This window comes from Astatotilapia calliptera, chromosome 1 (assembly GCF_900246225.1).
Source record: "Astatotilapia calliptera chromosome 1, fAstCal1.2, whole genome shotgun sequence".
NCBI lineage: Eukaryota > Metazoa > Chordata > Actinopteri > Cichliformes > Cichlidae > Astatotilapia > Astatotilapia calliptera.
In genome coordinates this window covers 30,490,997-30,518,920 of record NC_039302.1, presented here as the reverse complement: position 1 = coordinate 30,518,920, position 27,924 = coordinate 30,490,997, and the positions used below count along the sequence as shown (strand labels likewise).

At 39.1% G+C, this 27,924-nt stretch overlaps 1 protein-coding gene across 1 annotated transcript; it reads left to right on the top strand.

Annotated features, from left to right (window-relative positions):
• Positions 1-15: 15 nt before the first annotated feature.
• On the top strand, positions 16-27,913 carry tent4b (terminal nucleotidyltransferase 4B). The gene is made up of 12 exons (XM_026173944.1): positions 16-924; positions 16,857-16,980; positions 19,967-20,013; positions 21,255-21,375; positions 22,128-22,235; positions 22,500-22,628; positions 22,814-23,027; positions 23,492-23,618; positions 23,953-24,038; positions 24,220-24,428; positions 24,570-24,716; positions 26,464-27,913. The coding sequence occupies exons 1-12, from the start codon at positions 389-391 to the stop codon at positions 26,623-26,625; spliced, it is 2,010 nt and encodes a 669-aa protein (XP_026029729.1). The 5' UTR covers positions 16-388; the 3' UTR covers positions 26,626-27,913.
• The last annotated feature ends 11 nt before the right edge of the window (positions 27,914-27,924 follow it).

Genomic DNA, 27,924 nt, shown 5'->3' with positions numbered 1-27,924 from the left:
AGTACAGATATACACGCCGCCATTGAGGGACCCACGATCTGGAGGAAAGGGTCAGAGAGGTACTTCTACCAGCGGTGCCTGCACGTTTTTCCAGTCTTCTGCTACAACTTTGGCTTGAGCTACCGTTTTTAATACTTGACTCAGGCTCTTGACTTATTTGCTGTGGATGTTTTTGGGTCGAAAACTGTCTTCATCGTTACTACAAGGGAGCCTGTTGTTTTTCTTTTTTTTTTCTTTTAAAAAAAAAGTAGATTCTAGAAGTAACGGGCAGCAGCTATAACGAGGCTACAGCAGGCTAGCTAACGTTAGCCAGCGACCTGGCTAGCTGCACACGAGCTGAGCATTGCTCGGTGGTGGCGGGGGGGCGGTTTGCCTACAGTGTCATTTGATGGATCCGAGGATCGCCTGGTTCCAACCAGAACAACGTGGACCCGCTAACAACCTGTGGATGCAGATTTGGGAGATGACACAGAGAATTGGCTACTTGTACGTGAATAACAGCTACACTACTGTATCGAGCCCAAAAGCTAACGTTAACGGGGTGTCGGGAGCCGTCGTCGCAGAAGGAAACGAGGCACCCGATACAAAAAGCAGCGGCATCAGAGAAGCCAAGACTCAGGGGATGTCGGCCCCGATGGGGGATGGAGAATTGACAGTACAGGGGGACTTCATACCACTCGAAACTAACAGCAACCACAACAGCCGAGTCGTTGGTACGGGCGGTGTCGGTGGAGGAGGGCAGCAACAGCACGGCAGCGGGGTCGCTGTTAGCGGAGTCACGGACGGACAGCCCCCCAAAAGAAAAAGGGACAACAAAGCTAGCACTTTCGGATTCAGTGTCATCTTAAACGGTGACAATAAAGAATATGTTGGTTACACGGGCACGCCATGGAAAGAAAGGAACTACTCAGAGGGAATTATAGGGTAAGAAAGAGTTTAACGAAGTTGGAAAAGAGAGAACCTTTATAAATTATTTTACTGTATTGGACCCCTTAATGAGGGTGTGAATGTGTAAGCCAACCCCAAGTAGGTGTTCACCTGCAGTGTTTTATTTATTTGTTTATTTAAAGCCTAACTTGAACACCTGCATGCTGAGATAATTGAGGCTGTCAGATCCCATCCCCACCCACTTTGTCAGCTCCACCTATCGTGTTGGGCAACCATGTGCAATGTTTTCTAATTGCATTAAGGCTCATTTGAGCATAAAATTTAATACTTTTGGTTGAAAGGCACCTTATTTAAGACTATTATATAAGGTTATGAAAAGGTGCTGTGGTGGGAGTGGCGTGAGTTCACATGGCTCCTTGGCCAAAATCATATGGTATCTCCTTTGCAGTCCAGAGTTAAAAGAAAAAAAGTTTGATATTGCTCTCTGCCACTATCATGAAACACCAAAATAAGGAAGTATATTGTGGAAGAATGGCTTTTTATCCCTCCAAAGTTGCAGAGACTTAGAGTCGGTGTTAAGCTCTATGGTTTGCATATCGATGACCAGCTCCTTGTTACAGTCTAATTATTATTTCGATTCTACGTGGTTCTGGATAAATATTCAACACCATATGAGTCTCTGTAGTATTTAGAACATTATAGTGATTATTTAGGTTAAGTGATAAGTGTACCCAGTCTTGTTCTTATACGTACTCATTACTGTTGCTGGGTAAAGTTCATGTTTGCGTTCACCAACAACTTTAGGCGAAAGTGGGGAGGCGAAAACTCCTTTAATAGAAACGAACCTTTGGAAGAAACAGACCACTTCAACTGGTTATGAGAGGGAAGCAAAGAGAAGGAAAATGGAGAAATGACAAACAGTACAATAAAAAGTCAGTAAGTTGGTGGGGGTCAGTAACTGCAGATCAAAAGCCTTCTGCTCTTGAGCCAAACACACCTGCAGTACAAGGAGAAAGAGAGGACAAACAGTTAATGGCATTCAATGCTGGTGTACTCAGAATGCTCAGAGGGTGAAAGATATGACAGAGGACAAATTGCAAAGGTAAAGAATAACATCATGACACTGACAAATACAAGGTGAAGGAATGCAAATCAACTCGAAACAGGTTGGCTAACCTGGGCTGATGGTAGATCAAATCTGCTGTATGGATGCTATACTACGATTGTGGTTGTGAAGTGGCCTTTTAGTTAGTGTCGCTGTGGATTTCTATTAGCCTGCGGAGTGTGATCATAAGTGCTGTTAGTCTGTGGACAGCTAAGGAGTGTTTGTAGCCCCTTTTAAGGAATTAAATTATTTTCCTGTTATTTCTAGCCACTAACAACGGTGTATTTTAACACAGAGTTCACTGTGAAAGCAAAAGAAAATGCAAGTTAAAAGAATTTTTGGCATTGGTGGTGATTTTTGACCAGCACTCATGGATAGTCAACATGGTTATAGCATTGTTATGGCAATCAGTCTGTTTCCCTGCTTACAAACAAACCCTGCTTAAAATCTGGTTGTCTTTGAAATATTTATTATAGTCCTAATGCTTTTCCTTTGGAGAGGGGTCAAAGACTCTTTGGGTACCAACATTATTCATATGCAAGGGAAAAAATACTGGAGTTTAATGCTAACTTCAGCAGTTATTTGATTCATAATTTCCACAAAGCAGATTCTGGCAGCTACTAAACTATACTATCACTTCATTTGAGAGACTCTCACTTCATTTACTGAGAATGAGATTTGATTCCGTAGAGAGCATGCATGTTTAAATTGCCGGGCTTATATTGTTGTTCCTACCTACTACATTTAGTCTTCTAGCATTAGTCTACAGTATTGAACTACATGACTCAATGAGAGAAGACTGCCTATATTAACTTTTTGCCTTTTTCTTTTCATTCTTTTCATTTGTTTCTTTTAGATGTGATCACTGTGGGGAAATATTTTGGTGGGTGGGGCTCTGTTTTAATTTTCTTTTTCTTAAAGAGCAGAAGTTTGTCTCTTTTCCCACCCCTTTCTGTTAGGCAAGTGCAGACAAGCAGAACACCCTAGTGTGGAGTTTAGTCTTTGGCTGATTCTCATTTATAGTAATATTGTAGCTCTGTGTTTGCTTAAGGACATTCCTTAGTGATTAGCTGGGCTAATACTAAAACCTGAACCTCAGAGTCAGAATCGGACTTCAACCACCACGGAAGGCTTTCTGTTTAACCATACTGTAGTAAATCACAGGGCCAATGTGATGTATGGCAGTACAGTAAATGTATTTTGAAAATGAACATGTGCAGAGCTACTGTATATGTGAATGGTTCACTGTAAAATATCCCTTGTTATACATGTTTTGTTGCTAGGGAGTTGTAGCCTGGGAGCACACTAATGCAACACCTTGAGTCAGACAGATGGAATATACTTTTAAATCAGTGGCTTTAAAAAGCACTGCTGTCATGGGTGCTAGCATTAATGGTCATGTTGTTCATGAGAAGAGTATCTTGTGGCTGATTGGTTCTTGCTTAAAAAGACTATACTTTTCTACTGTTTTTGACTGTGAGATGTAGTTACCTGGGATTTCAAAGACCGCTTGTCCTATTTTATTTATGTCATGTGCACATTTCTTGATTTGGCCGGCATATTGGATGTGATACAACCACTGGTTGGTAGGGGGAAAAATGTTCCAACTGGTTGGCAAGTTCCTGTGTGTCGCTAGGTGAAATTGGTTTCACCAATTTCTTCCTTTTTTTTTTTTTTTTTTTTTTTGTAGATTCATTTTTTTGCCTGGAGATTGGCACACTTGCCTATAGAGTTTCATGTTTATCTTAGCGTACTAACTAACTCTAAGCCCAGAAGTAGTAAAACTTGAGAGGGTACGATGGTAAACTGGAAAAGGAGAATGCTTGCCTTCAAAGCAAAAGCTCTGTATTTTGCAAAATGTTGGCTACACTACTAAGGCACAGCTTTTACTTTGAAGGTGAACCCTCTTCACAGTTTCACTACATCTTGGAGAGTAGCTGGACAGTGTTTCTTAGACAATCCGTCATTGCCATTCAAAGTACAACTGTAGCAATATGTCACCAAAGCAATCGCAAGGCTGCTATTTAACCAACTGGTTGGGAAATAACTTTTCCCTCGCAACAAGTGGTTGCCAGGGGGCTGGCTGGCTAGTCTTTAGGCGTGCATGGGTGGGGATTTTAGTAATAATTTTCCCAGCAACTGCAGTAAACCTCTAGCAACCACATGCAACCGAATGCCTTATTCACGTGATCCTACATTGTCACCATGACAAAATGGTGTGGAAGTTAATACCATGTGATCTGTGGACATGAGTGTGCAAAACATCAATTGAAGTTGATGAGGTTTTCAACAATTTGAATTTATAGGCTCAGTCACCAGTTTTCGTTCACAGTAAGACTTTAAGTCTACTCTCATAAAAATTGGGTGATTCTAAAGATCAGACCAAAGCCATGCTCATTGGTTAACCCCATCTTCACCTTCACTTTTAGTGGGATGATGTTAAGTTTTGCTGAATTGAATTATGGATTTGTTGCTTTGCTTGCTGAGCTTGCAGTGAAAAGTCCAGTAGAATTCATCTTGTCAAGTGCTGTTACAGGTGTTAGCCAACCAGATGAGCTTTATTCAAATCATTTGGTGTGGCTTTGGTCAGTCAAATCAGGTTATTAAAATATACTGAAAATAAAGTGGTTGCACTTCTAGTTTGATGAACTGTAGACAAAATGAATCCTTGTGGAGAGTCATCACCCTGTCTATTAACAAATGTATTAGCATGCAAGCTAGCTTGTCTCAGTCCAAGATTTATTGTTGTACCTTTACAAGTTGCTGTTGCTATGACAATCATGCCAACATGACCAGAGAAATCTTGCATTACTCATGTTAAATCTTCCAAGTTTCTTCTCTGTGATTCATCTGTGATTAGTAAGAGCTATCTAAGTGAGCCATATAATAATAATATTGAGCAAGTGTTGGTTACACGTGTGAAAAACAGTTCTAAAGCCTTTCATCTGCGCTCTTAAGAGAACAGGGTAGTGTGGGTTCAACACAGAAATTTGCAGACATAGGGTCCGCTCTTCGTACCTCGCTAAGTAAGTTAGCTGGATTTGATTGTTGACGATTTTGCGTGATCTTGGATCGTTCGGTTCTCCGAAGCTCATCCGGGACTTGCTGTCATAGCAACAGATCCGTAAGTGTAAACCTGCTCGGGAGCAGGCTTACTTTATGTAAACAAGATTAGATCGCGGCCACTCAGGTATGTCCGCTTCATGTATACGAAAGCAACAGCGATATTTTACCACTGTTTTACCATAAATAAATATTATCAATGTAACTAAAGATAATGCAGTATTTGATCCTTTCATTGATTCCATACAGATACATACAGGTCATTTCCTAAAAAAAGGGAAATGTACTATTAATCATTCTATTTCATGTATTTGATTATTTCAGCTGTAATTCATATTTTAGAGTAGTAATTGTAAATTACTTCGTGTAATCAAGATGAGAGACCACGGTTATAAAAGCGAAGGTGGATTTGGGAAGTCTGTCGCAGCCATGTCCTGTCCGTATACGCGAGCAGCCCATTGCGGAAGGTGCAAGATTGATAAGGAGAGTTCTCAGAATTCAGCGTATATTGCGGGATAGACAGGATCCTTTAGCTCAGCGCGACAGTGTGCTCATAGAGAGATATCGATTTTCCCGTGAGGGTATTATTTACTTAACCAACTTGTTGACGAGGAGGTGCAGGACCACCACCTGTCTTTTTGTGCTCTGCCCTTTTCTTGGTTGCTGTTATAAACAAACAGATTATTTCAGGGTCTCTTTTCAAGAGACTAAAAGCAATATAAGTGATAAATATTACCATTCTGTAGAATATTCTTATATTTCACTTTTACTTGTTCCCATGTTCTAGTGGGTCCTGTTGTGGCTCTAATGTGAAAGAGGATATAATGTAATGTAATATAATATAATATAGTGTAATATAATAAATTTACCCTACTGCCTACTGGTGTTGGCCAGAGGGGCCGATGGCGTGATATGGCAGCCTCGCTTCTGTCAGTCTGCCCCAGGGCAGCTGTGGCTACAACTGTAGCTGCCTCCACCAGTGTGTGAATGTGAGAGTGAATGAATAGTGGTATTGTAAAGCGCTTTGGGTGCCTTGAAAAGCGCTATATAAATCCAATCCATTATTATTATTATTATTATTATTATTATTATTAAATTACTTGCGAGTTTAATTTGTCAGCAACTTTCTGCCAGCCCTCTCTCCTTGCTTTTGCAGCCTTTGCAGTGTTCCCTTGCGTTTTAATTAAACTCTGAAACTCCTGAAATCCCTCAATCAAGAGTTCTTGCTCTGCTGCCGAAAAATACCGAGCGCACTCCTTCGACATTTTCGCCGACCAATCAAAGGGTTGCCGATCAATGTTTCTACTATCGATGCGTAGCCCCTGTTAAGCCACCCAGTGATCTCACATTACTTCATCCAGCTATACTAATCGTCAACAACAGGTGTGTTCGGAGAACCGGAATAGCGAGCTCAAAGTTAGCGCGATGATTTGATCTTGGATGTGTCATTTGATCTTGGATGTAGTAAGCGAGGTACGAAGAACGGACCCATAGTCTATATTGTACCTGAGCATTTTGTTGTTGTTTTGTTTTTTTAATAAACAAAACAACAAACAACATAAACTGCCCACTGTGGCTACTGTTGGTGTCATTTTGGTTCATCCTTTTCTCCTTCAAGCCCTCTTCTCCAGTCAGGATTCTACTAAGATCTAGTGTCTTAGTTATTTCGTTATGGGCTGTTGGTTGTGTACCCAGAATGTAGTGTAGGAATAGGCACACAAATTTTCCTTTACAGAGTGGCATAAGGCAAAAGTGGAAAATGAGCATTTCAGTTCTTCACCTTTTGATTTTTTTTAAGAAGAAGGTAAAGAAGTTTTTAAAAAAACAAAAAAACAAAAAACAAAACACTTTTAAAATAAAAAATTCCACTCAAGCTTTTACTGGGATTCCTGTCTGGTTTTAGTCTGTGACCAGCCAAATTTTTGCCATTTTTGCCCCCCTGTGCAGTGACATGCTTTAGATTCTTTTTCCCAAATCTGTCTTGTCAATGTTTTGGGCAGCAGGCGTATGTAAACCAGAGAATCACTGTTGCATTTTTGGTATTTGAAAATGGCAAAACAGAGCAATATGGTAGTGCATTTTTCCATGGGACAATCTGTACACTATATTTGGGCATGTGGGTTGGCTAGAGAGGCAGAGGCATGTGCTTATTTGTGTTTGACGCTCCTCCAGGTTTTCTGGAACTTAAATGGTCCAAGCAAGCAGCCTGCCTCTTGATGGCAATGGATCAGTGTTTACATGCTCCACACGGCCTTACTTCCATTAAACAAAGCCAACCCACTTGAGAGTGAAACCTGAGCCCTTTCTGTCCATCCAATCAGATTAGGAGCTTGAAGGGAGTGTTTCCACCTAATTTTCTAGTCATGTAGAACAGCTATTTAGATTCTTGATATGGTCACAGGAAGTAAGTGTAGATGGTAGAACTGTGGCCTTTTTCTGTCCTGCAGAACACATGTTGTGCTTTTTATTGTGTAGATAATGTCTCAAGGTTAGTCATTTACAGCAGGGACATGATGTTAGAATTCAAAGTGATAGGTAGTTTTATTAGATTACAAGGCTGCGTGACTCTAGTAAATTCATAATCATAATTGTTTTGGTCAGTAGTGTTGTACTGTGGTGATTGTGTTGACTAAAATGGCTTTGCCCTTGACTGTTAAATTAAAACAAAACTAAAAAAACAAAAAGGGGGAAAAAAAGAAGCAATTGAATCAGTGAGGAGGGTGGAGGACACATTGTGATCTGGTAGGACGTTTTATGCCCAGACTAATAGGTGTTTTGATTATATAGCTGTTCTCAAAAGGCCAAGTGCTCATCTGCCCCAATTGTGAAAAGTTTGCTTGTGCAGACGGCCCCAGTTGGCAGTAAACTTGCATGCCTTGGGAGACCTACACAGTAGTAACTAGAAAGTAATAGAGAGCCATAGCTAATCGCAAACTGTAGCATGCTACAGACAGTAAACTGGGTGAGAGATTCTGAGGGCTCTCAAGACCAAAGTAACTGTTCATGATTCTTCCACAGATTCAACTGTGGAAATGTTGCTTTACTTCCTGTCAATTGGTAAACTTTACTGAAAGCACTCTTCTCATCATTACTCTACCTGAACAAAATGGTGATTTGAGCTTTTAGGTTGGGGCAAAAATTCACTGCTGTAAAGTAAAAAGATGAAACCTGCTTTAAAAAATGCAAAAAGGAGTCTTTAAATGCAGATTATTTTGTTTTGACGATCTTAAAATTAAGCTTGCTATACTACATGTGTCCATTTTTGTTAACTTAAATGGCATTTCCAAACATGGGAGACAAAACATCTGAAATAGCAAGTCATAGTAACAAAGATTTATAGCTAATGCAAGTAGTCCAGAGGCATTTAAGTAGACGTTAAGGTACCAAGTTCATTGCATTTGAAGTTAACTGAATTTGTGTTTAATATTTTGGATATGTTTGTGCATGCCCACGGCCACGACACAGAAATGAAAGAGTAAAACAAAAATAAACAAACCCTCATGTCAAACCTGACCATAGTTTTCACCTTAGCTGAGGGCTCCAGTTATAGAGTACATCTCTTACAAGCTAATTAAATGTGTGGTTAATAGTTCACTAATGAGTTGACTCACCATATTGTTTTATTACCATTTACTGCATCTATTTTTTTTTAGATATTTATATGACCCTAGGACGCCCATAGACAGTGCCTCTGTGACTAAAACTCTGTTAGTGGAGCTGTGGTTCATCTAGTTTCTGCTGGCTTTGACATCCATGTCACCCTCTCCTTTTTCTTTCTCTGCTTACTGGCTGGCTGTCAGCCAAAGTGTGTAAGCTTGTAGTGAGAAAGAAGCCATATGCGTGTCCTGTGAATACCATGTAAAACGGGCCCACTCTGAACAGCACGTGTGGGCAGCTGGTCATACTGTCTTCCCATGTGTAGTGAGGAATGTAGTTGTTTTTTTCCCTTTTTTCTTCTCTCTTCCAGTCCTATGGAAACTTCCTGTGTTCCAGTGCGATGCAGTGAACTTGTAAAACAGTATTTTCCAAAGGAAAGATCGTAACTGACTCTTGTCTATTAGTAGTTTAAAAAAACAAAACAAGGAAAAACAGCCACACAAACATTTTATTACCATTTTCTGTTTATTGCACTGTTGTAGGTGAGCTTTGCATGGCTGACAGTTAAAAATGGAGCCCTATTTATTTAAAGCGAGGCGTTTTAGCTCCTCTTCTTTTAAGTTGATTTTCTTATTGCTCATTGCGAATAGGTTTGATCAGCAAATGGGTAGACTTTCTATGCTAACAGCCTGGTACGAGTTGACTGTCTGAAACTGAGTGCTTAGAGGACCCTGAATTTTGGTGGTAAATACACAGAACTCATTATTTAAACCTATCACAGTGATTGATATAGAGATTTTCCTGGTGACTGTTTCAACTAACAGAGGACTGAAGACCTAGTCTAAAAGCTAGAAAACGCATGGTTAACAATCATGTGGTTGAGTTTACACTGAGACTGCTGCATCTGTTATTTTACATCAAAGTACTGCAAAACTGTGCTGGTTTGTCCACATGTTTGCAACTAGCAGAAGTACTCCTGGATTGTATTTGATGACTAGCCAGGGCAGCAGCATTTTAAACATTAGTTGCACACATCCTTAATATGAGCATCAACCATTGTAACTTTATTTATTTTTAAACATGATGATTAGAGTGATTTTCAAGCTCCAACTACTATCCTGGACTATATCAGGTTTCTGGTGTAGCTATTCCTATTTAGACCATAGCACCCTGGTACATCATTCAGGTGTACCCAGGCCTGTCACACTTAGTCAGCAGTGTGTGGGCTTTTGTGTAACTGGAGCTGTGTTGTCCCAGTGGCCAACATTTACCACCGGATCAGTTCATTGATGAAACATTAATGAATATGCCATCTGTGTGACACTGACGCGTCTACTTCTGTTTGTGCTCGTCCTCATTTAGCAACGCTGTGTGTAATGCGACTGGTTTGCCTCCAGGCATCCCCGTCAGTTCAAAGCTACTGTTGTTGAAGATGTCATTTCATAGACACAGCAGTGTCATGTAACGTTGCTGTAGATGTGCATGGAACCCTTTGTTGCAAAGGTTGGCACAGCACAAATTTCAAGCCTTGATTTGACTAAAAGGATAATGTTTGAACTTGTTTTGGCTAAATATACCAACAAAAATGGCGAGAACTGTAGCATGATTAATCTGGTGCATAACTAGACTGCATTGAGCAGGTGTTTTTCGGCACAGGAATGTCTTAAAGTGGCCATTAAATATTAAATTCTAAAGGTTTGCTTCAGTAAATACATTTATTGGAACATCCAGTAAATGTTGCTCAGTGTGATGTGACAGTAACCTCTTTTTCCTTCATTCTCACCAACTTAACAGATGGCTCTCATTCACATGAACGCGTTTCAGCACCACACCCAATCCTGCATCTCTACCCTAATTTTTCTGTCTTACCTCTGGTCCATGTCTGGCCTTCATATTTTCTTTTTATGTTTTATTTCTTTATGTATTTTTATAAAAAAAAAAAAAAAAGTATATATATAGATATATATATATATATATATATATATATATATATATATATATATATATATATATATATATATATATATATATATATATATATATATATATATATATATATATATAAATAAATAAAAACACACCTTTTGCTCTCCATGTTTGACTTGGAATTATTTTTCCAACCACCAGAAGGCCCTATTATGCCTCCTGGACAGGGTGTGTCCTCATGAAGTATAGCCCCTTTTACAGGAATTTATTTACAAAAACATTCAAGTATGCATAAAAAAAAAAAAAAAGTGCATTTGGTTGGAGTGTACAGTCTTGTTTTCGAGTATAAATTTTAATGCATAAACTGAGTCCTTGTGATTTGTGCCAAGTTTAGTGGGGAATGAAGCCAACCAAGTTCAGGAACTCAACTCAAGCTGTGCTGTGTCAAGTCTCACCCTCACTGTCAGCAATTTGAAACTTAAGCTGCCAAGTTTTTCATCCTTACCTCTGACCTGTCAGTCCTGCTCCTGCACTGAATCACTGCCTGATCACTGATGTTTTAATCTCTGTAGGCTTTGAGGGAAATGGTTACTCATTGCTTCTCATTTTCTATTTATTATTATTATTATTATTATTATTATTATTATTATTATTCCTTTATTTATCCAGGTAAAAAAAATCTCATTGAGATTAAAAATCTCATTTCCAAGAGAGACCTGGCATCATGGCAACAAAAGTCACATACCACATAGGTATATAACATTTAAAACATCATTTGTTATGCGGTTAAGAGCTCAGAGCTCTGTCTCTTCCGCTGTGATAAATCATTTCAAATGTGATTTAACTGACTGGGAAGATATTTTGATTATTGCGGAGCAATATCGTGAATTTCACTGATTAGGGCACATATGTTGCCATACCCCCCCATACATACATGACATTGCCTAATGGTGCTGGACACCTGGGGACCTACACGTTGAATTGCAGTCACCAACCAATCATTTGATAGAAAGTAAAACATTTTTAAATGTTTTCTAAGATTTGTTTGAACTTTTATAGTAATATTTAGCTTTTTAAGTGCGATTGGTGAAAACTAGACCTTTGACTGTGCTTTCAGCTATCACAGACTGTTTTCATAGTTTTCTTTTCTATTTTTATAAATGAAATGATTAGTAAAAGCACTGCTTTAATTCCTCAGACTGACACAGTCAATTCCAGTACTCTGGGGAGTAGGGCTGTGCGATATGACCAAAATCTCATATCCTGATATAAGACATCTATCGTCCCGATAACGATATAAATCACAAAAATTTAACATTTTCTGTGAATCTCGGGCAGCTCGACTTGCGTGAAGTGTTTCCAGCTGGGTGTCGTGTACCTGGAGTCGAGTGTTTTAACCGATGCATGTAACGATACATTTTTAGACATAAATTTAATGGCCGCTGTTTTCTTTGAGTATTTATTACACAGCCTGCTGCGGGGAAAAGCCTGTTCTAACGTTTGAGTCTAAGGTTTATTTTTTAGCACCTGACGGGTCTTTTTTTGCTTTTCATCCGTAAATACTCTGCATACTCTTTCACGTGATTCAGTTTATTTTGAAAAGTCTCAACAGGATCTTGAGCTTTATTGTGAAAGGTTTATATGTAAAATAAACAAGCGGACACGCGTTGGTTTTACCGTCGTTGTTGCTAACAACAACGCATAAAAACAGGCGCTTGTCCGTCTGTAGTATATTAAATATAAGAGAAAGAGAGAACTTTAAGAAATGAATATAGCCACTACAGTGACCATCAAAACGATGAAAAAATATTGCCGTAAACAGTTTATTTTGCGACACCACGAAACAAACGATAGCGTAAAATGAAACGATAGACGTTTTTATATCGTCATCCGATATATATATATGTTATATCGAACAGCGTTACTGGGGAGTCAAAAAGTGGTGTCAGAAGAAAATTCAACATTGCTCCTAAGCAGCTCTGCTCCATTCATATTTTATTCATACATATTGACCAAATTACATTAGAGTACAAAACACAACTGGTTTAAAATGAAGCAGCACTAATGTTAGAGGCAGCAATTGGGAATAAACATGACTGGCAACATTTCAAACACTAGAATAAGCTTGTTGGAGGAAAGTGTTAGACTTCTCTCCAAGTCTCAGCTCTCTGGAAAGCTGCTCTTCTAGGTTATGTAACACCACAGTGATATAGGCAAGTGGGATTATGTGATAAATGGTACCAAGGGTCCTGAAGCTTTCAAGTCAGGCAGGCCAGAGGACTGGGATGTAATTTGATCCTAGAAGGTGAGGCCAGAGGAGGAATTCATTATTTGTTTTTAAATGTGTGCTCTCATCACTTGAAAACAAGGAAGCAGTAGTACTGTTTGCTGTAAAATGAAACCTAGTGGTGCTGTTGGTAAGTGAAACTGCTTGACATCAATGTTCTGTTGAGAATGCATTTGACAGAGGTTAATTTAACTTGACCTATTTTTAGGTATCCTGAATGAAGCCATGGTGACGTGTGTTCTCTAAACCATGAAATTAAAAGTAATTCTTCTGTAATGCAGATTGGAGCTTTTCAGTTTCTGTTTACCCTTAAATGAAACTTAGTGTGTGATTGAGGCTGAAATTTCTCCAGCGTCATTGGAGGGTGGGGCAAAAAAACCCAAACAACTATTTGCATTCTTGGATGTCCAAAAGAAATGAATTGTATGTGGTACCAGCTTGTGTTCTGTATAAAAACCTGCACTTAAGGTTATCAAACTTTTCAGAAGGAAGATGCAAACAGCAGTAACATGTTTGATGTGAAAGAAGGAAGCGAATGAAACTAAATGAAGCCATTCTGTTCACTTTATTTCTGTATTTGAGGTCAGCAGTCTGAAGCTTTCTTTAAGATGAAACCGTCCTTCCAGCTAATGGAAGCATCTTTGTGACAGATGTAATATCAGCATGCTTTTCTGGGGAGAAAAAATTGCTTTGGGGATCTTGTCTTGTCTTTATCTGCCCATAGTGGTAATCAGTTTTCAGTTAGTATTACTTAGAAGTAGAGCAGGGCGATATGGCCAAAAATATTTATCACGATATATATATTTGAAAATTTGCAATAACGATATAACTGACGATATAATTGATGCGAGACAAAATACAACTCCACAACATTACTAGCGCAAAAAGACAACCTTCCATTTATTTTCACTTAAACAAGAAGCTGGTTTTTATGTACATTAAAGCTTTATAAAAATGTAACAGTGCAAATGCAAATTCCTTGCTGAAAGCTGACACATCCTGAGCATAACCATGTATAATATCCACTGAAGTTAAAAAGAAGTGCTTTGCAACATTAAACTGCAGTGTGCAGTATGTATTTTTCGGACCATAAGGTGCACGGGATTATAAGGCATATTAAGCGAAACAAAGCAGTCAGATAAATCAAACTTTATTAAACTCATTCTTCTTGCTTCCTCCACTTCTGTACCATTGATTCATTAATGTTGAATTCTCTGGCAGCTGCTCTATTCCCATGTTGCTGCAGTATATTAATGACTAACCTCGTATTGTGGATGGATTATCTCAGTTGTTCTCCTGACTGAAGTTTGGTCCGTTTACAGCATCCTGCCATGCGATTGCATTTGTCTTTAACTATCAGGAACCTTAACGTTAACTTTTATAAGTGGGAAAAGTGTTAGTGTTTGTCCTCCAGCTTCACTGTTTATGTTATGCTAACATAGCTGTGTCGCTAGCGATTACGTAGCACATCATTATATACCAACTAGTCCAACTTCAGTAACCCTACAAACGTCACTGCTGTTTAGTTTCCTGTCTTCATTTATGTTGGAAGTGATAGCAGAGGTGTACGTTTGAATTTTTTCAGAAATCTCTCAGTCAGAACATGCAATATCATGCTTAGGTAACTAGCGAAACTAGCGAGCTAACTTCCGCTAGCTTCCTGCTAACTTCTAACTCCGTTAAATGTAATAAATTTTGTTTTCATGGATGCCTGGAAGTTAAACTTCTTAGTTACACCTGGTAAAGCAGCAATGCTGATCGTTTTATTAAAGATGAAAGAATTTAGACAGTTTTTAACTCTCAGTGATGCTGCAGTGTTCGTTTGACCAAAAGCATACGGAGTTTTGGATCCAGATTACTCCCAGATTTAAGAGCATCTTAGTCCGACAAATACGACAATAACGACGGCCGCTTGCATGTTCTGCAAAAAAATGTGCTTTGTCGTGTATCTGACGGACAAACACCAAAACAGTTCCACATCACTGAAGTTGCACCATTTTTACAAACCAATTCTGGTTCATCTGTTTCACTCAACAATCGGCCATGTGCGTATGAAAACAAAGGCACTGCGCATGCGCGTTTTACTCATATTCTATCGCGATATTTCATTTTCCTATCGTTGCCTAACATTATACCGGTATTACCGTGAACTGTATAATATGGCCCAGCCCTACTTAGAAGTATCATCTCCCCACAATTTTTCTTTGCATTTTCAGTAACTCGTTCACTTACGAACAGCCAGTTCAGCAGCATTGAGACCCAAGAATATCAGTTAAATATTAAAGTTTTCATTTATCACAGTTAGAACAATAGTAATATTTTTAGAAATCATCCTACTTGACCCTCTGCTAATGGAACTAGAATTCCTGATTTTAAAAGTGTACTTAATTTCCTAGTCTAATCATTGCTCAAGTTAAATGCCCTATGCTACTTTGATCTAGAATAGGGCATGATGTGCCCCTTTCAGAGTTTGGGGTGTTTCATAAAATTGTCTTAATTAATAAAATAGGAGTGCCTACTTTATAATTAATTATGATTATTGTTATTATTATTTTAAGTAGCCATCTTTTTGTGTCTAGATTAACTGTTAATTTGTACACACAATGTTTTTGTCCAGCAAATCAGGGGTTAGTTTAAGGACATCAAGATGGTATTTGACTAAAGGGGGAGAGAGTTCTGCATTGTAGGTACAGTTAAGTTTCTGAAAACAAGAAATGATGAAGGTGAGGCTCAGTTTCCTTAACTATCAGGTGAGGAGAGCTTGATGTATAAAGCCCCAGTAAGATGACACACACAAGCTCTTTGGAGTGGAATCTAAACAACAGTCAGCAATACCAGCTGTCACATGCTTTTTCTTTACTGGTATCACTGTCTAATATGAATTGGTTAATTTTGGCCTAACGTGTGTCAATTGTCTGCACACAAACTTGTCTCTCCTTATGTGTATGTAGACATGACTGGTCAGTGAAAATGTCAACACACGTGGACAAAGTGACCCATTCCAAGGACAAAAGCTTAGCCCTTACTACTTTCCCCCTTTTTCTTTTAAACGGACATATGCACTGTAGAGGTTCCTGTTGTTTTTACGCTGCCTGACAGTTTACCAAATATAAATGGTTGGCTTTAAACTTAAAACACCACTAGTTATGTTATTTTTGGAAGACTAAAACTCGCATGCTATTTGGAGGAATAACACCCAGATATTACGTGTCTCAGAACACCACCATTAGGCAACTCGTATGCTCTGTCATAATATGAAATTCAGTCAAAAAATTTTATTTATTTATTTTCTATTTTTTTGATTGTACTGATAAGCATGAATTTATTTGCCAAGGGAAGGTCAAGTCTTTGGATCCAGCCTGCTGAGTTGTCTTTAATTTTTGGCCTGCTCACTGCAAAATGTGCATGAATACAGTGCTTGCATCTTCTAAACAATTGTCCTTGCAAAAACTGTTCAAATATTATAATAATTTGCCTGGAGATCATACTCTCATTTGGATTTTCAGCAACTAAAGCTTATATGCAGAAACACTGCTGCTAGTTATATCCTTTTCCTGGCATTACATATTTGCAATGCTACTGTCAGAGGATCCCAGAATGGTTCAACCCAATGAGCGAAATTTTACCTTTTGTTTTTGGCATTAGACTTTTACTAATTACTTTTAGTAATGTATTTTTAACTGTTGTTGCTGTGTGGTGTGTTTTTTTTTTTTAAAACACAAATTTACATTGTGGTGGTTTCTGCATTTTTATTTTCATTCTTTGCCTCTACTTAACTGGTATGTGGATTTGGATGCATATGTCCTATATGATATATTATTGTACTGCTGTACTGTCACAAACAACCAGATGGAGTAAGATTTCATGCAGTAATGACTAAACTTTAGATTAAATTTTTTTTTTTTTAAATAATGATACCTTATATTTTAAGTTTTATTTCAGTCTGGTATTCTTCCACTATTTTTGACAGCACTGTTTTGTTCTCTACAGGCTACATGAGGAGATTATAGACTTCTATAACTACATCTCCCCACGGCCAGAGGAAGAGAAAATGAGACTGGAGGTGGTGGACAGAATCAAGGAAGTCATCCATGACTTGTGGCCAAGTGCTGAGGTATATTTTATTCTTAAACCCTAACAACTGCAAAAGTTTTCTTTAGGCAGAATGTTGGTTTGGATATTGAGAGATAATAGATTTATTTTTTTGGGGGAAAAAATCCACTTGTGGGGTTTGTCAGTGAAAGCACCACTTCAGATTATTAGCTTTAATCTGAAAGCTATCTAATGTCTATTTTACCGTATCTTATTTTATTTTTTGCACAAATAAATGATTTGTAACACAGTGAAAACCTTTAACATGCTTTCTTAAGTGAATTTTAAGGAAGTGCTTGAAAAGGACAGTTTCTGCAAATAGCTTTTATTGCAAAGTACTTTGTGGAGTCATAAATGCTGACAGAGACCGAGCTCTATGGCCATACTACCTTTGACACAGTGGTCTCTGTAACTTATACAGGTCCTTCTCAAAAAAATTAGCGTATTGTGATAAAGTGCATTATTTTCTGTAATGTACTGATAAACATTACTTTCATATATTTCAGATTCATTACACACAACTGAAGTAGTTCGAGCCTTTTATCGTTTTAATATTGATGATTTTGGCATACAGCTCATGAAAACCCAAATTTCCTATCTCAAAAACTTAGCATATTTCATCCGACCAATAAAAGAAAAGTGTTTTTAATACAAAAAAAGTCAACCTTCAAATAATTATGTTCAGTTATGCACTCAAAACTTGGTCGGGAATCCTTTTGCGGAAATGACTGCTTCAATGCGGCGTGGCATAGAGGCAATCAGCCTGTGGCACTGCTGAGGTGTTATGGAGGCCCAGGATGCTTCGATAGCGGCCTTAAGCTCATCCAGAGTGTATCCCACAGATTCTCTATGGGGTTCAGGTCAGGAGAGTTGGCAGGCCAATTGAGCACAGTAATACTATGGTCAGTAAACCATTTACCAGTGGTTTTGGCACTGTAAGCAGGTGCCAGGTCGTGCTGAAAAATGAAATCTTCATCTCCATAAAGCTTTTCAGCAGATGGAAGCATGAAGTGCTCCAAAATCTCCTGATAGCTAGCTGCATTGACCCTGCCCTTGATAAAACACAGTGGACCAACACCAGCAGCTGACATGGCACCCCAGACCATCACTGACTGTGGGTACTTGACACGGGACTTCAGGCATTTTGGCATTTCCCTCTCCCCAGTCTTCCTCCAGACTCTTGATGGCATCTTGATTTCCGAATGACATGCAAAAGTTGCTTTCATCTGAAAAAAGTACTTTGGACCACTGAGTAACAGTCCAGTGCTGCTTCTCTGTAGCCCAGGTCAGGCGCTTCTGCCGCTGTTTCTGGTTCAAAAGTGGCTTTACCTGGGGAATGCGGCACCAGCCCATTTCCTGCACATACCTGTACACGGTGGCTCTGGATGTTTCTACTCCAGACTCTACTGCTTCCGCAGGTCCCCCAAGGTCTGGAATCGGTCCTTCTCCACAATCTTTCTCAGGGTCCGGTCACCTCTTCTCGTTGTGCAGCGTTTTCTGCCACACTTTTTCCTTCCCACAGTCTTCCCACTTAGGTGACTTGATACAGCCCTCTGGGAGCAGCCTATTTGTCCAGAAATTTCTTTCTGTGTCTTACTCGTTTAGAGGACCTTTTCATGATATGCTAATTTTTTGAGATAGGAATTTTGGGTTTTCATTAGCTGTATGCCAAAATCATCAATATTAAAACAATGACAGGCTTGAACTACTTCAGGTGTGTGTAATGAATCTGAAATATATGAAAGTCTAATGTTTATCAGTACATTACAGAAAATAATGAACTTTATCACAATATGCTAATTTTTTTTGAGAAGGACCTGTAACTGTCAGATACCAGTGTTGGTTTACAATACTAATCAGGCTGTTTGTGATGTAGCTAATGGCTACAGGCGTCAGGCTTTTATAAAGCATCCTGTTTTCTGTTATCTCGCTGCTGCACAGTACTGTTTGGGTCATTTTATTACTGCCACCTCAGGCATTATTGTACCCGCTGACTTTGATCCTGCTGATAGAGCAGTGTGCTTCAAAGTGTGTCTGCCCTGGGAATAGCAGCTCCTAAATGAGGAGCACAACACTGTCCCAATTGTGGTCAGCTTTATTTATTTTTTCCCCCCCACCATGAAGTGAGCAGGAGCAGCGTTGTCATCAGGTCAGTGTGATGCCTGTTCAATTAGCTTAGATGCCAAGAAGTCCAGCAGTCACGCTGTTGCTGTACCAAATTGAAATCTTGCCAGGTAAACATGTAGGATTGTCTCATTCAAAAAGCACCAAGAAATGTTAATGGTATGTATGCAATAACTTGGCAGTTATTCACCACACTTAGGCCACAAGTGAAAGTGTTACTGGAGATGCCAAACTGGGATCAAACGACTCTTTTCACCTTCCTAACCACCTATAGTTACCTCACCCTTCACAGAAATCTTCAAGAACTACTATTCATTCATTCATTCATTCGGTCATGGCTCTACACTCAGCTTAATGCTCTACATGTGACAGTCCTGTAAACCAGAGTTTATACTTCTGGGTTATAGTGGAATGTGTAGAGGAGGTTTAAGGGAATTAAATGTGGGCTATGGCTTAATTCTATTTGTGTAGTGCTCTGAGAGAGGTTAAAAGGGAAGGTTGAAGATGTATTTTCATTAACAGAGTGCAGGTTATAAGATTAGTAGCTAAAAAGGCTGTTGTTATTGTAAAAGCTGTTCAATTTGTGTAAGCCTGCCACTAAATCACTGCTATGTTGAGCTGTAAAAATGTATTCATGCACGCTGTAGAACAGGTTTTTGTTGTAGTCAGTTGTAGCGTGGGAAAATCAAGGAAAGCTATCATAGTGCTTGTTTCAGTTTGCCAGCAGGGTAATCTATGTCATGGGTTGTCAGAGCTATAAAGGTGTGTAGGAGTTTAAAGAAACATTGTGATTAAAAAGACCTTTGTGACATGCTTTATCTGCATTTCTTATCCTAAACAAAAAAATATCTACATGTGTGTAACTGCTTGTCCTTTATCTTCAGGTGGAAGTGTTTGGGAGTTTCAGCACTGGTCTTTATCTGCCAACAAGGTGAGCTATGCAGCATTCATCATTTTTGCCAAACTGTAACTGAACTGGCTTATTACCACAGTTACTTAACTCACCTATGGAGAAAGTGCTCTGTCTAGCCAGGCTTTGAGGGTCAAGTGGTTTAGTAATTTTAGCACCACTGATCCTGGAGCTCGTAAAGGATTTACTCAGAGTGGCTCCCCACTGCTGACAGACAACAAGAAGACAACAACACCCCACCCCCCTCAACACACAGGCAGGCATGCCACCTGCATTAGTGAACTCTTAACACCATACTGAGCGCTTTAAAAGGGCTCAGCTGTTCATTAATGCTTTATTTTTCACTGACTGATTTCTTTGACATTTTTGGATCATTTCTAGAGACATGACTGTTTGTATTGAGCTGCCAGACTAGAGTGTTTTGTGGTCTGCGTGTATATTTTTGTTTGCACGCCTCTTGTTTGTACTGGGTGCTTGTGTGTGACACATGGCACTGCTGACTTAATACACATTGGCTGACTCTTAAAAGGCTCTGTCAGGAGCTGCACATTGCTTTTCCACAAGAGGGAACCAAAGCCATCTGCCATCTATCTGCAGTTATCTAACACACAGGATAGGTTTAAGGTGGACCACTTGTGCGTTTCCTTGGCATTTGTTTTGTGTATGCAGTTAGTGATGGAAGCTCATGCTCAAATTTTGAAATGATGTCACAAGTAATTCTTCTGAGTCACACATTTGGGCTTCACACGTCCACACCCTGCTTGTAATGCTCAGCAGAGACTGGACCACAGTTTGAGAACCCACAGCCTTAAAATTACTTTTGAACTTCGGGGCTAAGACAGGGCAGTATAAGAAAGATGAGGATTATATAAAACTTTTGTGTACTTGATTACAAATTATGGAACAAGTGAACTTCAAATCCAGCTGGTTTATCATATAATACCTGTTGACTGGAGTAGAAAATTTTAGCAAAATCACGCCACACTCACTTGTACAGAGGAACAATGTGCAGTGTCTTTATGTGCGACGATAAATTTCAGCTGAAGTTATTTTAGTTGTGCACCTAATGTTAAAGCTGCATTGTTTTTAGTTTAGTGAGGGTCAATATTTTTGTCACATGACAAACTTGAAACTAAATGTTTTGCTGTGAAGATAAACCAGAAATGCTTCTGCGGTGTGTTGGTGTTTTTGAGGGACTCATATAGAAGAGTTGGATTAAAATAACTTTTTTTTCCCTCCTCTTCATTTTCCCCTCTCAACAGTGACATTGACCTGGTAGTTTTTGGGAAGTGGGAGTCACTCCCTCTCTGGACTTTAGAAGAGGCGCTCCGAAAGAAAAACGTCGCAGATGAAAACTCCATCAAAGTTTTGGACAAAGCCACAGTAAGACTTCATTTCCAGTTTTTCTTCTGTGTTTAGAGGTATAAATCTGTAAAGCCACAACCTGTGGAAAAAGCAAACATGGAATCATTGCAAGCTACTAATTATCTGCAATAAATCAGATTCATGTAGAGCAATTCGCCTTAGTTTTCAGTGTCTTCAATTCAGGCAAGCAGCTGTATGAAATCACTGATGACGCTGATAAGCATAGTTGTCTTATTATAGTCAGGCATGTGTACAGACATGCACATGAAGAGAAATGCCAGCATCAGAACTTTGGTATGCTTCAAGTGTTTTGTTGCTACAAATGACAGAGTACATTTCATCCAAACTAAAGTGATGTGGTTCTAGCAGTGGCACAGCATGTAATGATCTTGAAGCTAACATTGTCATTCATATCACATCATTTTTGTTTTTTCAACCAATTCCAAAAGTTTAATTAACAATCTGTGCTTTGTTAATAGATTTTTCCTAACATTTGGGTTTATACCACCTCAGAAGATTTAGTAAAAGCCTTTTCTGCTTTGCAACTGTCGCTTATTATGGTTCTTAAAAAGCCTATAAGCAGTTGTAGGGGAATATCAAGTGGATTTTAGTTGAGGATTATCAGTTGTGTATGATTGCATGTGAACCTGTTGTTTTCACACTTACAGACACACTTGGACACAAAGTAGTTTATAGGTGCAGATTTAAAATTATAAATGTCTTTTATAACAAGTGTGAGGGATTCGTATTCTGTGTCACACATGTTCCAGGTTCCCATCATTAAACTGACAGACTCTTACACTGAAGTTAAAGTGGACATCAGCTTCAATGTGACGAGTGGAGTGAAAGCTGCACGTCTCATCAAGGAATTCAAAGAGGTACAGTTTACAGTACAGTTTCTGTTCAGTATGTATGATCCTTTTTTTTGCTCCATGTATTTTTCTGTATTAACATCTGTAAGGCTGAGGTCCCTCTTTTAGAGATGTGTACATTGTTTGAGCACTGTTGTAGTTGATCTTAGACCTTAATCTGTGTGGGATCACCCCGAGGTCTTCCTGAATCCTGAAGATGCTTGCTTTCTCGTGAGGCTACTTTATATAAAAATGTACAATATAATAATCCCTATTGTCTTTATTCTGTAGAAATATCCTGTGCTGCCTTATCTGGTCCTGGTGCTGAAGCAGTTTCTACTGCAACGGGACCTCAATGAGGTTTTTACCGGTGGAATTGGCTCCTACAGTCTCTTTCTCATGGCTGTCAGCTTTCTGCAGGTTGGTTCTGTAGTTTAAACCCAGCCGCCCAATGTTCCGAAACAAAATACAAAGACTACAAAATATAAAAACCCTTACCTGTGAATAAAATGTTCAGAAATTTGCAGTTTGAACTGAGAAACAAGAATTGCAGCTAACTTACTGATTTACAGTACTTCTAACAACCACCTGTACTTTGTTTCCAGCTTCACTACAGGGAGGATGTGTTTGGTCTCAACATCAACATTGGTGTTTTGCTCATTGAATTCTTTGAGCTCTATGGGCGCAACTTCAACTACCTGAAAACAGGCATCAGGATAAAAGACGGCGGGTGCTACGTTGCCAAAGACGAGGTTCAGAAGAACATGTTGGATGGCTACAGGCCCTCCATGCTCTACATTGAGGACCCACTACAGCCAGGTAGAAATTATTCTAATTCCTCAGAGGTGTTGAATCTTAAATTGGTGCAACATGCATATTTAAATGCACAAGCCTTTGCTACACAAACAGTGTGTTGATAAAAAGCAAAGAAAATCCAGTCTGATCTTCAGTATTATATTAGCGTGACTGTAAAAACTGCTGCTCCAGTCTGACTATAATGTCACATACTGCAATTAAGACCTCATTATTTTTTTTGGCTTCAGACTTGCAGAGCCATCTGTGTTATTCTAACCAAATGTAATATATAATGAAGGCGAATAATTATGAAATAGCAGAAACCTTAAAAAGTGCAAGTGGTTAAAGCCATACCTTATCAAAAGATTCAACACAGAACTTAAATGGTAGAAAATGGTGTTGTCATTAAACGGGCAATGTGGAATTGATAATTCTTCATCGTATTGGCGTGTTGGTAATGTTCTCACCTTCTGTCTTGTGTCCAACAGACAATGATGTTGGCCGCAGCTCTTACGGTGCCATGCAAGTGAAGCAGGCGTTTGACTACGCCTACGTGGTGCTCAGCCATGCCGTGTCACCCATCGCCAAATTCTACCCCAACAATGAGAGTGAGAGGTAAGGAACAAATTCAAGAAACTTGCGAGGACTTGTCTAATGCTAATTTAATTTCTTAATACTGAAATTCTCATTCTTTGGACTTAAACAACTGAGACAGTAGAATCAGTGATTGTTTTGGTACAGTCACATTCAGAGCAGAGGGTTATCAGCAAAAACAAGGGCTTCTTACAGTTTATCTTCAGTCTGTGAAATGATATCTACTTTCTTATACTTATTAGTTATTGTAAGAAAAAATTTTGTTGCTTGCATCACTTGATGCACACAAACCCTAATAACATTTGTATTCAGACTGCTGTTTTACTATGTATTTCTCTCTTGTGTCCTATCACAGCATACTTGGCCGGATCATCCGTGTGACTCAGGAAGTGGATGACTACAGAGAATGGATCCGAAAAAAATGGGGAAGCCCACTCAACAGTATGTTCAGGTTTTCTCATGTGTTTGAAAAAAGTAACTGCAAAGTAACTTTGACCCACTAAAGATCAGCAGTTCACTGTCTGCTGAATGTACTAATAACTCCAGACCAATTGTAGACCAAATGTAATCTTTACAGGCTTAATGTGTTCACTCTGCATTTGTCTTTTCCCGGCTTCTGTAGAAAATGAAGTCACATTGTTTGAATCGCAGCAGCTTGATGAGCGCAACAACAACGTTCCAGATGACGACAATGATCCTGTGGTGGCTGTACTGTCAACTCCTCTCAGCAAAACATCCTCCAACTCTTCTTCCCCGTCACTCCGCTCCTCTCCCTCCTCCTCCCCACTGTCGCCGTCTTCCACATCCTCTACTTCCACCTCAAGTGATGGGGTCAGTCCTGTGGCTGCATACATATTTCAAATATGACATTATTACAAATATCTGTAACATTTAAAGCTTCCTAAGAAAGATTTATAGGTGACAAAATATTTTGGAAATTATATTTTGTAACAAATTTTGTCCCCCACCCAGGACTCTGATAGTACACCTTGTAAGACTGCCAAACAGCAGCCCAGCCGAGGATCCAGTGCTCACAGAGAAAAGTCTGCTGCTGTCAGCAATCACAGAACACAGAGCCACACTACCAGCACTCCACCTGGAGGCAACAAGGGAGGAAAGGTACTCACAGCTTCACATTAAATTCACACATACATCTCAAGATACCACAGACGTATCAATCTAACTTTTGACTAATTGTGATAGTTGTTAACCTCTTTAAATCAAGGATTTATCTTATTGAGATTTTTCAAACAGATCCAGTTTAAGAGCAAAGATTGAGGAACACATAAGACAAAAAGAAATTATAAAGGTTTATAGGTTGCAAGAGGAACTACAGATGCATAAATATAACATTTTAACATTTCAATTGCAAAATCATAGAATGCAACTTAATGTTTTTTGCAGTAAATTTGGGCAATATTTAAGAGTAATGGCTAATGTTAGAATGCCCTGTGCTGATAACTGCTGGATAACTTTGATTTGTATTTATTTTTTCTGGATAATGAAAGATTGCAAAAGAAATGGAGAAGCTTTTCTAGTGTGCTTTTTGTCACATTTCTGCACCATCACTGGCAAGTTACATTGACACTGTACAGCAGGTAAAATATTGAACACATCACCAATTTTCCAAGTAAATGTATTTCTAAAGGTGCTATTGACATGAAATCAACAAAATGTTGGTAACAGCCCATCTAAGCACACATGCAAAGAAATTAAACCATAAGAAATGACATGAGGGGGAAAAAGTGTTGAACACATGAAAAAAAGGGAAGTGCAAAAAGGCATAGCAAGTCATGACTTCAGCTGAAATCTCAGCTCTCGCAAGACCTTTGCAACCTTTTTATTGCAAAACACACAGATGGCATCAGCTACAGAAGAATTTCTAAACTGAAGGTTCCAGTGAGCACTGTTGGGGCCGTAATCCTGAAGTGGAAAGAACATCATTTCACCATAAACCAGGTGCTCCTGCAAGATTTCAGACAGAAGTGAAAAGAATTGTTACAAGAGTTGTCCAAAAGCCAATGACCACAGAGCTACAGCAGGTACAGTTGTTTCAAAGAAAACAATAAGTATTTTAATGCCATAGTGCACACCATGTCTGGAGGTCAAAAGGCACTGCATATTGCCCCCCCAAATACCGCACAAACAGTGAAGTACAAATCAGTTGAGCATCATGATATAGGGCTGGGCTTTTGTTTTGTTTTTTTGTTGTTGTTTTTTTGGGGGGGGTCTTCAGCATATGGGACTGGAATGCTTCATAGACTTGAAGGAAAGATGAATGGAAAAATATACCGACACATCCTTGATTAAAAATCTGCTGCCATCTACCAGGAGGATGAAGCTGGAACAAGGATGGATGTTTTAGCAAGACGATGATTCCAAACACTGCCAAGGGACCTCTCAATTGATTTCAGAGAAAGTACAGCTGCTACAATGCCCCAGCCAACCTGACCTGAATCCAACTGAAAGTCAGTGTAACAAAACAAAAACAAATAAAACCTCCCAAAAAACTAAAGGTCAGAGTTCATAGAAGGGAACTTTCAGATTTTGAAGACTGTTTGTTTGGACAACTGGGCCAAAATCACACCGCAGGAGGGTCTTGAACAAACAAAGACTTTTGTACAAAGTATTACTTGTTCAGTACTTTATCCCTGTGTCATGTCTCATTATTACACATAATTTATGGACATCAGTGGTTTGATTTCTTTGCATGTGTGCATTGGATGGGTTGTTACCGACATCTGGTGATTTCATCTAAATGGCACCTCTAGAAATATATTGAGTTGAAGTGCTTATTTTACCCGCTGCATGTCTACGGAAATTCCACCACTATTAATAACTAAATGTTTTGTCCTCTGCCTCCAAGGCCAGGATGTCTCGTTCTCACCAAAAGAGTGGCCATCACGGGCAGCAGACCAACTTCTCCGGTGGCAAAAGCCATCCGAGCAACAAGCCGCACCACCACCAGGCCAGCAGCAAGAGGAGGAAAAATGTGCGAGACTCTACACAAGAGGATCTTTACAGATAGGGTTAATTTTGCTAGCATCACCCCAGATCTCCCTTCCTTTTCTGCAACGGACTGTCACATCTTACTTCTGCTGCCAGACTCGAGGCTTGGGAGACTACTAGTATTGAAACATCGTCCAGAACTCTTTCAATCTGGCTTTTCAGGGTGACGAGCAACATCCTCTAGCAGGGAGGAAAAACTCACAAAGAGAATCGTAATTGGAAATGGACATAATTTCATGGACTTGAACTGAAATCACAAAGGGTAAACGGTCAGTTTCCAGCTTCCCAACAGCTTCTTGTAAGGAGTGGGGTTTTTCTTTCCATAGCCAGCACCTACACAATATGCCTCTTGCGCCTCCTGCTGTACAGGAATGGACAGGCCAGGTTTGTGAATCAGCTCTGGAGCAATACCTGGAACTGCTGGCTGGAAAATAGGATCAAAGGTTTTAAAGAGAAATTAAAGTATGCAAATGGCTTAAAATGTACAAAAAAAAGTTATGTTGAACAGAAAATGTGTATGAAGATTTTTTTTTTTTTTTTTTTTTTTTTTTTAAATGATGGTCACTTACAAATGCAATCAATAAGAGCGGGGAAATAACTTATGCATGATATGTTTTTAGTTGATTTAAATTGTTTTGTTATGTCTAAACAGGTTATAAAAAGATTTGTACAAAAAAACACACAAAATAAGCAAAAAACTGTTAAAAAAAAAATCACAACTAAGAGGAACCTATTTCGTATGACATTTTTACAGACAATTTGAAGTCGTATAAACATGCACATTTTGCTCCCGCTGCTTTGGGTCCCATTGCCAACAGAAATCATCAGCATCTAGTTTTTCTCCTGTTTGCTTTCTGAGTGTGCTACAGTGTTAACAGTTAGCCCTGAGTGAGCCTTTGCTCACAATACAGCCCTATAGATGAGCAGAGGGAGCTCGAGTTCTCTTATCCAGCTCAGTCGCATCAGTGTAGAGGCTTTAAGACTACAGGTTTGAAACGTATAGGGCGATAATGGGTTTTATTGGGGGGAGGGGGGACAAAAAAAACAACAAAATCCTACACTTGAAAACGTGTCATCAATGCGATAATAATCTGTTTCTCTGATAATTTACAAACTACAAAATCATTTGTATTTGTTAAATGTATTTATTTTTTTATTAATTGTATGAACATAGTATGGATCTATGTGTTTAACATTAGAGCCCATATCTTTGAGTCCTATATTTGAAATGGGATAAGTTGTCGGGAGGTGGGTTGGGGTCGGGCATGTTAGGATACAGGAAGATGCCACCTTTTTATTGTTGTACTACTACTTTTTT

Coding starts and splice junctions, on each gene's coding strand:
- tent4b (XM_026173944.1), top strand. CDS start 389: ATGGATCCGAGGATCGCCTGGTTCCAACCAGAACAACGTGGACCCGCT. Junction 23,028..23,491: donor TGAGGACCCACTACAGCCAG/GTAGAAATTATT, acceptor TGTGTCCAACAG/ACAATGATGTTGGCCGCAGC. Junction 23,619..23,952: donor CCCAACAATGAGAGTGAGAG/GTAAGGAACAAA, acceptor GTCCTATCACAG/CATACTTGGCCGGATCATCC.